Consider the following 13,801-nt stretch of genomic DNA (forward strand, 5'->3'; position numbering starts at 1 on the left):
AACCTATCCTTGCAACAAAGGCCGTTGCCAACTCTGTCCACATATCTATTCAAGGGACACTATCATAGGACCTAATCACATCAGCGACACCATCGGAGGCTTGTTCACCTGCACATCGACCAGTGTGCCAGCAATGCCCCTCTGCCATGTACATTGGTCAAACCGGACAATCTCTTTGCAAAAGAATAAATGGACACAAATCAGATGTCAAGAATTATAACATTCAAAAACCAGTCGGAGAACACTTCAACCTCCCTGGGCACTCAATTTCAGACCTAAAAGTTGCAATTCTCCAACAAAAAACTTCAAAAACAGACTCCAATGAGAAACTGCAGAATTCATTTGCAAACTGGACACCATTAAATGAGGCTTGAATAAAGACTGGGAGTGGATGGGTCATTACACAAAGTAAAAACTATTTCCCCATGCTAATTTTCCCCCTATTGTTACTCACACCTTCTTGTCAACTGTTTGAAATGGGCCATCCTGATTATCACTACAAAAGTTTTTTTTTCTCCTGCTGAAAATAGCCCACCTTAATTAATTAATCTTGTTACAGTTGGTATGGCAACACCCATTTTTTCATGTTCTCTGTGTATATATATCTTCCTACTGTATTTTAAACTGCATGCATCTGATGAAGTGGGTTTTAGCCCACAAAAGCTTATGTTCAAATAAATTTGTTAGTCTCTAAGGTGCCACAAGTTCTCCTCGTTCTTTTTTTTAGTGATATAGGGAGATCTCCAACTGACACCTAACTGCTGCAGGAAGCCACATTAGCAAGGCAGAGCTAAAAACTAAGAATGCCTGGGGATGATGTTATGGGGCACTGTGTTGCTGTTTCAAATGAGAAACAAAACAGAAGTCCTGACCACATGATGCTTCCACAGCACTCTTCCAAGAAGCAGGTGTGTTCACCTGCATGGCCAGCCCAAAGCATTCCCTCTGAAGGGTCTGCTGGAAGAGTTATTGGTAACTTTTTGCCCTATGCTATGTGCAGATTCACAGCCTGTCCACTGCAGCTGTATAGCGCTACATCAGATGCTACTTTTCACCCAGAGATAGCTGTATATCTGTGTGGATGATTTAATTCACGTGTTTCAGGCCTTGTCTGCACAAAAACTTCACTGTTTTGACTAAAGGTGAGCCTTAAACCAAGTCACTCAAGCAGTGCATTGGCACTGGTAAGGAATGTTGTGTTGGCACGACATGAGGCATACGTGCTGGGAATGGTAAACAGTGCTGAGGAAAGGAAAGGTGCTGGCACCAAGGTCAGTGGCAGAGTTGGGTTTCCAGCCCCCAACTAGGCTTTCATGTAATATGTAGGGCCACTTGCGCAGCTGAAAAGGGCCCTGAATGATATCCTTCCAAAACATCTGGATTTGAGGTGAGGAAAGCATCCTGAGGTCGAGTCAGTTGATCCTTCAAGTTCATCTCCAAAGGGATGCTTTGAAGATGCTTTGAGACAGTTCCAAACCAGGACCAGAGCAGTAGGTATGGGGTGCAGAGTCAAGCAACAAAAAAGCATACAGAGGCATAGATAGTCGCCTTGACAGTGCATCCCACTCAGAAAAAGATAAGAGGTGGTATCAGAATCCAAACTGGTGAGGAGCCCAAGTTAGTACTGGGATGTCCAGTTTGGCTCCAGAAGAATATGGAGAAGAGGTTACAATGGTGCCATTTAAGAGTCTCCGATGTACTCCTGGGTTGGAGAGAGATAAAGCTTCCTCTTTCCCTCTATTTGTGCCACTTTTTGTGGGGTGATGTGCTTCCCATATTTTATCCCAATGGGCATCAAAGGATTTGCAGTGCTGAGGCAGAGGTGATGGGACCAGACAACCCATCTGGAGTTGATGCCAACCGTAACAGTGCCAGTGAGGAGTAAGTGATGAGATAGACATTTCCTAAGGCCTCATTAGCTGTGGTGCTGATGTAGGAAGAGAGAAAGGTATAACATGATCCAATGGCTGGAAGTTGAAGCTGGACAAATTCAGACAAGGAAACAAGGTATAAATTTAACCACTGGAACAATTTATAAAGGGTCGTGGTGGATTCTTCATCACTGACACTTTTTAAATCAAGATTGGATGTTTTTCTAACAGATCTGCTCTAGTAATAATTATGTGGCAGTTCTGTGGCCTGTGTTACAGACAGGGTCAGACTATATGCTCACAGTGGTCCCTTCTGGCCTAGCAAGACTATGCATGTATGAAGGGATGGTGCTTGTTAGATCTTCAATGCCACTTTAGATCTGACTGGTGTCAGCTTTGCTGGGTGAGGAATTCACTCTTACTACGGAGCAGAAGAGATCCTGGCCTTGAGCCCCAGGCAGCGTTGAGGACAGAGTGGTAAAGTATGTCTTCAATCGTGTGCAAGACCCCAGCATAGAGTCTGCACTTGGTACCACTGACAGGCCCAGCATACCAGGCAGTAGGTATAGAGAAGCCAAATAAACCTGGAGTCTCAACGCTGGTCTCTTCTGGTACAAGGAATGAAGCTGTGGCAAAATGCAATTGGATGAGTTGTCTCACCGAGACAGAGGGCACCAAGAGCGCAGTCAGTCTGCAGCATAATAGCTGGTGAGAGATATACCTCTTGAAGCCCTTACCAGCCTCAGGATCCAATATAGTCCCCATAAAGGGCTAAAGGCTTCCAGGTGAAAGGAAAGGCTATTTACTCTAAACTATCCTTTACTACTCTAAGCAAACTATTTACAAAAAGCCTTAAGCTAGACTAAAGGAGGCTCCCCTAAGGACACAATGGAAAGTTGTTTCCACTTTATGGCGATGGTGAAGGAACTGAGTCAGCTGGGAGGTGCTCTTCTTTATAGGGAATAGTACAATGACAACTTCACCCGAGAATGCTTGTGCACCCTCCAATGGACACATCTTTTCAAGGTAGTTCTGCAGCTCAATGCCAGGGTGCTACATCCAGCAAGTAGGAACCTAGAGAGACCCTCAAACATCTTTGTTTTGCATTAACACAGATTTTCAGCCTTTCCCTATTTTTTGTTTTCAATTTTCAAAACCTCTTAGAGATGTTTTACAAAATTTAACTCATTTTGATTAATGAACTTCAGTATTTTGATGATTGTCTAAACTTCTCTGCTACTCTCAGCATTGCCCATCTTAGGGGATTTTATCTCCCTTTACCTTGTTTTCTTAAGACTACACTCAATTGTGTTTAAAGAGTTTTTCCATCTCTGTATTTTCTACAAAAAAGTTTTAAAAAAAGGGGTGGGGGGGATTACTACAGAAAAACTTTACAATAGCATCTACCATGATACCTAATGAGAGATTCCTCTATGTGTAGGACTCCTATGTAGTTTCCAGTCATAGTCACCAACCCCCAAGCAGTGCAACTCTCCATAAAGCTTTCAATTCCCCCAAATCTACAGCTCCTCTTATACCTATGGCTTCTTTGGAAACTTTTTTTTCCCTAAACTGCATTTTTAAACTACTTATCCCACAAAGTAAAGCTTTAGCATATTGAGATATTGCTTTCTTACATTTGTAAAATTTTCCCAGGGATTCTTTTGGTAGCTGAAGTCACTAGTTACTATTTTAGCAGATTGTGGCCTTGACCTCTCTCAGCTTTGTGCACTAGTACACTAACTTGCAAGGCAATCTAGCACGTTGCTATTTATGAGTTGGGATTTATTATGTAGGCATCTTTTTGTGACTCAGTTAAGTTTAATGGGTCTTAAAATGCAGTATAGCTTCCTGTTTTCCCCTCTATATGGAGGTAACCTATCAGTCTGAAATTCACACGGCCTGTTTTTATGATGTTTGAATTTTCTGTTCAGTTTGATTTCTTCTGCTAGAAAATGTTTGGAACTGGGCTCTAGCTGAAGTTTGTCTATGGCTGGGTTTTTTGTTTGTTTGGGGTTTTTTTGACTGATTTTTATAAAACTAACTAAATTGATAGAGATTAATCTGGAGTAGAACACTTGCAATGGGTAGTATAAAATATTTAAGGTCTTTTTTACCATTATTCATCACAGTTGAAAATGTATGCACCTACACGTAGCAGACAGATAAAATCTTCCATCAGGTTTTATCCTAAAATGGAGACGGTTACACACACAGCTCATAGACTTGAAGGCCAGAAGGGACCATCATGATCACCTACTCTGACCTCCGGCACATCACAGGCCACAGAACCTCACCCCCCCACAGCTGCAGTTCGAGTCTCTCTGTCAATGGCTGCATTTCTTTAGCAGGTAAAAGCTTCCGTCAGTAGATGCAAAAAGAATCTTCTCCACTAAGGAGAAAGTCTGACAGAAAAGCACAGCTGCTGAGAGAGAAAAAATCTGTTAGCAGCTGCACTTGTGACACAGCTCTAGAACCACCACCCTCTACAGGTCCACAGCCCTCACCCAACACATAACCCTTGCATAAACATTAAAACACCCTAGAAAATTAATAACCATAACTGTTTCACGGTTACGAACTACCCACAGTGTGCCTGATATAAAACCACAAAAGCATAGAAGATTCCCCCATCAACAGGCATAGGATTAAGGTTGATATTCTGCAGAATGATAGATTCCTGCAATGCTTCCTCAAGGGAAGATCGTCAGGCACTGGGCTGCTCAGAAATTCCTGCATGTCACGAGAATGCCTGAATCCAGACAGAGATGTAATACAACCAAAGTGGGATTGGAGCTGCCCACCTTCCCAATAACTTTTCCCCATCACAGAAGATTAAAGTAATATAAATTAAAGATATTCCCAGATATTAGCATGGAGTATACTTTAAGCATTCATGCACTAGATAACAGAAAGTCAGTCAAAGTACACTCCTGTGTGTAGCTAGGTCAATGTACCAATGTCCTTTTAATTTGTTTCCCCCCTTCAAGTGTAGTAATATTTTTCAATCATTAAACATTTAATACCAATCTAAAATTTTACTGGACAACAACTCTCAGTCCATAATTACAAAAAAACCACTATTAAGCTGGTAACTTTTTTTTGTTTCTGTTTGAAACATATTAGTTGTAGAGTATGGTAATTTAATTTTATCAGAAGAGCAATCTTCCAGGAGCCAGTAATATATCAGAAAAGAGCAAACGACAATACCAGCTGAATTTTAAAAGATTATTCATATAAAAGCAAAAATCCCAACAGATACAGAACATTAGCCATAATGCAGAGCCTGTTTCAATTGATGAAGTGACAGTTAAAATACTAGAAATACCGAAGAAGTGAATGCCAATATTGCTTGTTTTTAAAGAGTGAGTTAAGTAACTTATTTTATGAATTTCTAAACTGTTTTATTAAAGGTTCATACACTTGAGTGGTAAACTAACAAACATTATCACTTGTTTCAAAATGATTGAAAAGTAACAAAAATTTAGGGTCTGCTTCTAATATAAATTACACCAAAGTAAAGCTGGAATGGCTCCATTCATTTCACTAATTAACTGAATATAAAAAGAGCCACTTCAGATTTCCAATAATGTACACAAGAGTAGAATCTGGCCATTAATGTCTGTCCCTTATTTCAAAACGTCTTTGCCATAAATGTATTTGCCAAAAACGTCAGGTCTGTGCTTAAAATAAGTGATATCAAGTTGCAACTGTTCTTTACTTATTAAACGTATAGTATAATCTGTAACTAGGCTGGGCCTCATTGGACTGGTTGCCTCACAAAAAACAGGTAAATAAAGGAACTGCAACTAGATCTAGGGAGATGCCAATGTTTGATGAGAATGTTTGCTGGGCTCAGTTTGATTTCATCATAAAAACCTTTACTATGATCCATCATATAAAAAAAAAAAGTTATTTCCTAAAACATTTCCAAAAAGAGAGAACACTTTGTTTAATACATGGAAAACCAAATATATAATTAACATTTTGTACGAAAGTCTGGCAGAACATGGAAGTCATATTTGAACACGATGTGTTCATTATTTTTACTAGCCACGTTAGTTATTTAAGGGATAAGTACATTCACTGTAATCAGATATTTTTAGAATAATAAAACTCAAAAGGTTCATAAAGGGAATAATGTAAATCAGAGGTGGGCAAAGTATGGCCCACGGGACCATCCTACCTGGCCCCTGAGCTTCCAGCCAGGGAGGCTTGCCCCTGGCCCCTCCCCCACTGTCCTCCCTCCCCTGCAGCCATGCCGCCGCACAGGCAGCGTTCTGGCCTGCCGCTCCTCTCTGGCAGCCCGGCGCCATGGCTGGCTCCAGCATAGTAAGGGGGCAGGGAGCAGGGGGGTTGGATAAGGGGCAGGGGGTCCCCAGGGGACAGGGAGCAGGGGGCGGTTGGATGGGGCAGGGCACTCAGCGGACGGGGAGCAGAGGAAGTTGGATAGGGGGTGGGGTCCTGGGGGGCTGTTAGGGATAGGGGTGTGGATAGGGGTTGTGGCAGTCAGGGGACAGGGAGCAGGGGGTGGGGAGGTTGGATAGGGGGTGGGGTCCCAGGGGATGGTTAGGGGCAGGGGATCCTGGGAGGGGGTGGTCAGGGGTCAAGAAGCAGGCAGGGTTGGATGGGTCGGGGGTTCTGAGGGGGGTGGGAAGTGGAAGGGGGTGGATGGGGGCGGGAGCCAGGCTGTTTGGAGAGGCACAGCCTTCCCTACCCGGCCCTCCATACAGTTGCGCAACCCTGATGTGGCTCTTGGGCCAAAAAGTTTGCCCACCCCTGATGTAACTTGTCAAAAGGACCAATGATATTATATAAGGTAAAAATAAATGATTACTTTCAGAAATTGATCAAAATCATCTTACAGCTTGATGTCTAAAGTACCCGTAATCATACACATACACACTCTTTAAAACAAAGGTGCTCTCCTCCTGAACACTAAAAAGGAAAAGTCCTGAGATCAGATTGATTCTAGTATCTCTATTACATGAATTTAAAAAAATCAGTAATTATTTTCAGGTTTATATTGGCTTAGTATGAATATAATTCATCAAGAGTGGAAAAAAGTCCCCATCAGCTAGACAGGGATAATTTCTGAACATAGAAAGGCTAATTATGAATTCAATTAAGTATCAGCAGCTCGTTTCCTGCAAGTCTTGATTAAGGTGAATAAGCTATGAATATAGATGACAGATCGTTTGTTCTCCCAATGGCAAAAATAGTTATCTGAATGCTCCTTTCTCTGACTTTTTTGACTCTGGAATGACAAAAAATGAATTATTTTGATTTTCAGGACAAATAATTATAATTTCAAGTCAATTAATGCTCAAGTGCAGAGCAACTACCGAGCCAAACAAACAGAAGAAATCCTTGGCCTAATTAAAACATTATACATTTAAGTATCAGTAGAAAATGGAGTTGTATTATCAGCAAGGCCCCCCATGGAATTAAGTCTAATTTTACACTAGCAGATTTTGACATCATAGAATTATAAATTATTAGGGTTGGAAGAGACCTCAGGAGGTAATCTAGTCCAACCCCCTGCTCAAAGCAGGACCAACACCAACTAAATCATCCCAGCCATGGCTTTGTCAAGCCGGGCCTTAAAAACCTCTAAGGATGGAGGTTCCACCAACTCCCAAGGTAACTCATTCCAGTGCTTCACCGCCCTCCTAGTGAAATAGTGTTTCCTAATATCCAACCTAGACCTCCCCTGCAACTTGAGGCCATTGCTCCTTGTTCTGTCATCTGCCACCACTGAGAACAGCCTAGCTCCATCCTCTCTGGAATCGCCCCAACAGGTAGTTGAAGGCTATCAAATCCCCCCTCGCTCTTCTTTTCTGAAGACTAAATAACCGCAGTTCCCTCAGCCTCTCCTCCTAAGTCATGTGCTCCAGCCCCCTAATCATTTTTGTTGCCCTCCGCTGAACTCTCTCTGATTTGTCCATATCCCTTATGTAGTGGGGGGACCAAAACTGGATACAATACTCTAGGTGTGGCCTTACCATTGTCAAATAGAGGGGAATAATCACTTCCCTCCATCTGCTGGCAATGCTCCTGCTATTACAGCCCAATATACCGTTGGCCTTCTTGGCAACAAGGGCACACTGCTGACTCATATCCAGCTTCTCGTCCACTGTAATCCCCAGGTCCTTTGCTGCAGAACTGCTGCTTAGGCAGTCGGTCCCCAGCCTGTAGTGGTGCATGGGATTCTTCCTTCCTAAGTGCAAGACTCTGCACTTGTCCTTGTTGAACTTTATCAGATTTCTGGGGCACTCCACTTGATACCGGCTGCCAACTAGACATCGAGCCACTGATCACTATCTGTTGAGCCCAACAATCTAGCCAGCTTTCTATCCACCTTATAGTCCATTCATCCAATCCATACTGCTTTAACTTGCTGGCAAGAATATTGTGGGAGACCCTATCAAAAGATTTGCTAAAGTCAAGGTATATCACATCCACTGCTTTCCCCAAATCCACAGAGCCAGTTATCTCATCACAGAATGCAATCAGGTTGGTCAGGCATGACTTGCCCTTGGTGAATCCATGTTGACTGTTCCTGATCACCTTCCTCTCCTCCAAGTGCTTCAAAATGGATTCCTTGAGGACATGCTCCATGACTTTGCCAGGGACTGACGTGAGGCTGACCAGTCTGTAGTTCCCCAGATTCTCTTTCTTCCCTTTTTTAAATATGGGCACTATATTTGCCCCATGACTGTTTGGTACGGCTCATTACATAAATGCAGTTGGTGTTTCTTTGGCCATACAAAACAGTTTTTACAGAATATCCAAGTGACACTACAAGTATACCAAGCGGTACTTTACATTATGTTAAATATTGTAAGTATTTTTACTTTACCCTTTCTTTAGAGCCCTGGTGACTGGTATGGATTAAACAACTACACTTAATCTGATTTGGAATGAGAAGAGAAGAAATAAGCGGACCCATTATCTGGAAGTACATGAAATTCTGAAGATTAAAACCTTTTTACAGACAGATTATATGTACATTAAAAAAATCAATTAATCCCAACAGCTGTATGAAAGCTTTTTATTCAATGCAGTTTTTTGACACCCAACGCTACTCAATTATTTTAGAGACAGAAACTGACAACTGTATTCCTTAAAAGACCCTCCCCTCTCCAATGCTCTAACAGCAATTAAAACAGTAAAGAATGCCCCCACCTTTCCTATCTTACATAAAAAGAGAATGCTGTCTGCTGCTATCAAATGTGCACAGTAGATAAAGCCAGTCTGACCAGGGTACTGTACAGTTCTTCTGGAAGTGCAAAGGGTAGTCAAGATGCTAAAAGCTATTGCAGCACACTGTGTTTTAAACATTACTACAACCATCCTCTTTCCTATAAGCCGGGAGAGGGAGAGGGCACACTGGCTAACCACACTTTGTATTAATTATTCTACACACACACAAAAAAGAAATCTGAACATCCTGCCAGCATACTATACATCAACCTTGTATGAAAAGGTTCCAAGATGACTTACAAAAATATTATCAGCATGAAAAGTGCTGTCGCACAAGTTTTAATTAACAAGGTTCATATGCTCCCCTATTTATTTTAACAGAGATAGTTGCTTAAGGTGCTTTTAGATTTTGTATTGCAGAACTGGTGCACTGAAATGGCCACGTGATAAGATTTATTAACAATTCCTAACTTAAGTCTTCAATATTGGTCCATAATGCAGCACGTTTCGACGCCTAGTTTCTAAAACAGGGCATCTGTGGAGCAGGGGCTCCCTCTACCGGGGCAGAGGATGATACAGTCATTAGCTGCCCACCATGCATTCTCTCATTCACACGTAGCTCACATCCATCCTGAAGCATACGTATAGCTATCCGTGCAATGTTCTTAGAGTCATCAAGTCCGCTATGAGGACGCCCATCATAGTTCATTCCCAGCTTTTCAAGCATGATTGTTAGCTTGGTCTGGTTTCTGGGAACCTGAAAAAGAAAAATGAACCATGTTAAAGAAATCAGATAAAAAATATCTCAGCATGAAACACTCTACATTATCCTATATAAGTTCTCATACTGCAGTGGGTCTATGACTACCTAGCACTGCTGTGCCATTTTTGGTTCATATCTCAAAGCACTCTGCGCACAATCAAACCTCAGAACATCTCTGTGACCTAGCAAAGGAGTATCCACCTTTTACAGATGAGGACAAAGACACACAGAGAAGAGTATTGTCTAGATTATGGAAAGTTTTGCAGAAGTTTCCCACCACTGTCAACTCTAGTTCAGTTTTGCCAGTGGTGGCAACAGTAGGAGACATGGATAGACAGACTGCCACCAGTATTCCAAGCACTGTATTATCTGACACTGCTCAGAGCAGCAGGTAACTGACATGGAGCAGATTCTCAAAAATGCCCAAGGGAGTTAGAAGCACCGTGAGGGAAGATTTTCAAAACACTGGAGACTCATCTACACTTGGGTGATCAGTAATGCTGGTGACCAGTGTTAGCAATGGTGAGAAATTTTTGCAAAGATTTCCCTAGTGTAGTCAAAGCTTAAGTGACTTGTCCAAGGCACAGGGCACACCAGCAACAGAGCCCAGAAGACCATGAGTCCTGATTCCGAGTCCTTCACTTGTCTAATTACTAGATGACACTGCTGCAGTGCAAATACATAATATTCTTAATTTTCTTTAAAACGTGAAATTTGGTCTTTAAAAAAAATCCTGCAAAGTACAGGGCACTGGAAGATAGATGCCCTTCCACTTAGCACCAGCATTATCAGTGTTCTGTGTATTTGCCAAAACCTGGCAACAAGCAACTCTGATAGTGACAGTTACATAGGGATAAAAAAAATCATACATGCAAGTTGTGGGATATTTCCCTTTCACAATGATGTAGTACTATGCCAGTTCAATTAAAAAGGTAAGATACGAGATCCAGTTGTCTCCCTGAAAATTAGAGTAAGTTACCCATTACACTTTTAACATAACATTAATTATAACATCTTTACTACCTTCTACTATTTTAGATATGTTCAAGAGGAGTTTGGAAGAGATTATAAAAAAGCTTGAAATGATCTTCAACACTGCAGCCTCTTTGGATAAGAAATTGTGTGGAAATGATAAATTAATTCCAAAATTGATTTACAGTGGCTTTTACATAATCTAGTAGTTTCACTGCCATGTCGGAATCAGATGGTAAGCCAGGCCCCATTCTGATTTGAACAGCCTAACCAGGCTGCTAAACTCAGAGCTCATTAGCTCCTCAAAGGATCAAGTATAGCAGCTTAAGCTCCATCAGGATAAAAAGCAGCAGCATGGTCTAGCAGTAAATGAGATAAATATTCCTGATTTTAATCCTAGCTCTGCATAATCTGTTGCAACTTTAGGCAAGTTTGCAATCTCTCTTTCCTCCCCATGCCCCCCATGATACTGTCTCTCAGAAAATGGGGATAATGCTGCTTAGCTACTAAAATTCACATAGGAATTGTGAGATTAGCTCTTTGTAGTATATGGTTTTTGAAGACGTACAGCAGTAATTGCTACAGTAATACTAAACATGATCACATCTGGGTGAACTAGTTCCAGTGTGGTAGAGCTACACAGCTGTACAAAAGATTGCTTCAAGTTACAACAGTGAAAACATGAGCCACGATTTTCAAAGATAGGACACTAAAGTTAAAGTCTTATATCTTTATATAAGCACCTAAGCAGTGGTCTCATGTTCAAGAATTCAACAGAGGCTGTGGGTGCTCAAAATTAGCATTTTGTTAAGGCCCTGTGACCTAAATAAATGCTACTGAAATTATACAAACTGGAAGGTCTTACAGCTTGACCCTGGACAGTACAAAAATAATTTTCATAAATATGTGTGCAAGACTTCACTTATTCCAACTTTAGACTGATTTTTCCCCAGAGAATCTGCAAAAAATTCAAACCTTGTAGAAGTTTCCATAGGATTTGCGAATGTTGATCCACTTTTTGGCAAAAGAGGGATATTTGATACGGCTGATACGGCACTGGATATTCAGAAATTTACTCATATCCCAAGACCTTGGGGGGGAAAAAGCAGGAGAGAGAGAAAAAGTAAAGACAAAACTTTAACAGCAAATCTTAAATGGGAGCAAAAGAGACAATTATATGAAACATTTTCAACATAGCAAACTTGTAGCACAAGTTTTCCTTGTCTTTTCTTTGGGACAATGGACAGGAGGGAAAAGACAGTGCATGAGAAAAATTTTATCACTCGTAATAAACAACATCAGCAAAAGAGAGGGACTTGTTGGCTACTGTCTCCAGTCAACTCCAGACATTAAAGCAAGCACTCTTTTTTTAGGACCTTATCCTCACTCATGTAGGATGTAAACATGGCCCCAGGCATTTCCAACTCTGCATTCTGAAGCCAGTCACCCTTCCAATCTCATGCACATCCATCCCAAAAAGTGTGTTTTCCACCTACACAGCTGACTGATAAGGAATCCTGTTGTATCTTCTCCCCTTGAGTGAAAGTCACTTCAGGAACACATTTGAACCTATAAAGGTTACTTTCCTGAATTAAGTAATGAAACTGATTTGATGACAGGTGACCATTCAAGATCCCAAAGTATTTTTTTAAATCAATAGGGCCAGTTCCCCAACTAAGTTCTAAATCTGTCAGATTTGTGGATGAAAAGTAAATATTCTGTTGTAGGAGCCTCCTCAGCACACACTACATTTAAAGTTAGTGAAAAACTTCATTATGTTTCCATTCCTGTTCTTGGTGTGGAGATAAAAATAATGTTAAGTTACTGAAAGGAAGTCAACTACTGAGCAAAACACTGGCACCTACTAAAATCTTAGACCCCAAATAAGCTCAGCCCTCTCTGTGACATCCTTGCACATTCTTCTAGGATAACACAGGGGGGTCTAGAAGGGGAAGGGGCTGCTAATGGGACAATTTAACTTGGAAAGAAAGATTGTGTCCCACTGAAAATTAGCATTTTTAAATATATTTTAAGGCTACCTTTCTACCCAGAACAGGAAAAAGACATTGGCAGAGAAAAGCATTTTGCTGACCCCATGAGAAAGGGTTCTTTACTCTTTTCTCTAAATTACATGCTTTCATAGAATACATTTATTTATCTTCTTCCGGGACAATGATACAGTGATCACAACATAAGATATACCGTTGCCTTGTTAACCCAGCCTAACAGAAAACGTTTACCAGATAAGAACATGCTCATTTTGGACACTGTGATGGTGTGTCCACCCCACGTAGGACTGAAAGGGGTTAAGATGGCCAGACAGGCCAATTAACTCCACTGGCTGCACCTGGAGGAGGAGCCAAGGAGCAGGGAACTAATTGGAAGCAAGCTCAGCTGGACAGGAACAGCTGGGGCCTATATAAAGCCAGGTAGTTGGCAGCAGAAGGAAGCTGCAGGGAAGTAGGCTGCAGTCACTCCCTGAGTGGAGGGAGTTGGGAAGTTGGCAAATCCCAATAGGGGGAAAGCCAGGAAGGTATGTGAAGGCTCAGGGGAATAGCAGCAAGGAATAGGAGTGCAGACTTGGCTGCTAACCGGATATAGCCCAGGTTCCCCTACCAGCCACTGGGGATGCGGCAAATACCAGGCAGAGGACAGTGGACTGTCTGGGACAATTTGGTCCAGGAAAGACTTTGTTACACTCCTCTCTGGAAGAGGAAACTACATAATGAGATGGCCGGAAGGCTGAGATTCCTGGAGTGAGAGAGCCATAGGATAAGAAGAGGACATGAGACCCCCCCTGCCGGAGGAAGGTGCAATGCCTGGCCAGAGCTAATCCCGAGGATAGCCAGGAGGAGGCGCCTCCAGCAGAGAGTGAACCCCATGACAGATACCATTTACCTCACTAAGGTGTGCACTATGAAGCCTGATTGGGATAATATTAAGTTTAACATTTAAAATTGCCTGTCCTGCTTATCTCATTTAAAAAAAA

The 13,801-nt window shown here is 41.8% G+C and overlaps 1 protein-coding gene across 2 annotated transcripts in view; it reads right to left on the reverse strand.

Annotated features, from left to right (window-relative positions):
- Window positions 1-8,911: 8,911 nt before the first annotated feature.
- ERI1 (exoribonuclease 1) overlaps window positions 8,912-13,801 on the reverse strand; it is a 32,164-nt gene continuing 27,274 nt past the window's right edge. For both annotated transcript variants that reach the window (XM_084626891.1, XM_084626890.1), the window contains exons 6-7: window positions 11,788-11,902; window positions 8,912-9,834 (exon numbers count right to left, since the gene is read on the reverse strand). In XM_084626891.1, coding sequence (XP_084483017.1) covers window positions 9,592-9,834; window positions 11,788-11,902 — 358 coding nt within the window. In that variant the 3' untranslated portion in view covers window positions 8,912-9,591. The remainder of the gene's footprint in view (window positions 9,835-11,787; window positions 11,903-13,801) is intronic.

The sequence above is a fragment of the Lepidochelys olivacea genome, assembly GCF_965140295.1.
Source record: "Lepidochelys olivacea isolate rLepOli2 genome assembly, chromosome: 4".
NCBI lineage: Eukaryota > Metazoa > Chordata > Testudines > Cheloniidae > Lepidochelys > Lepidochelys olivacea.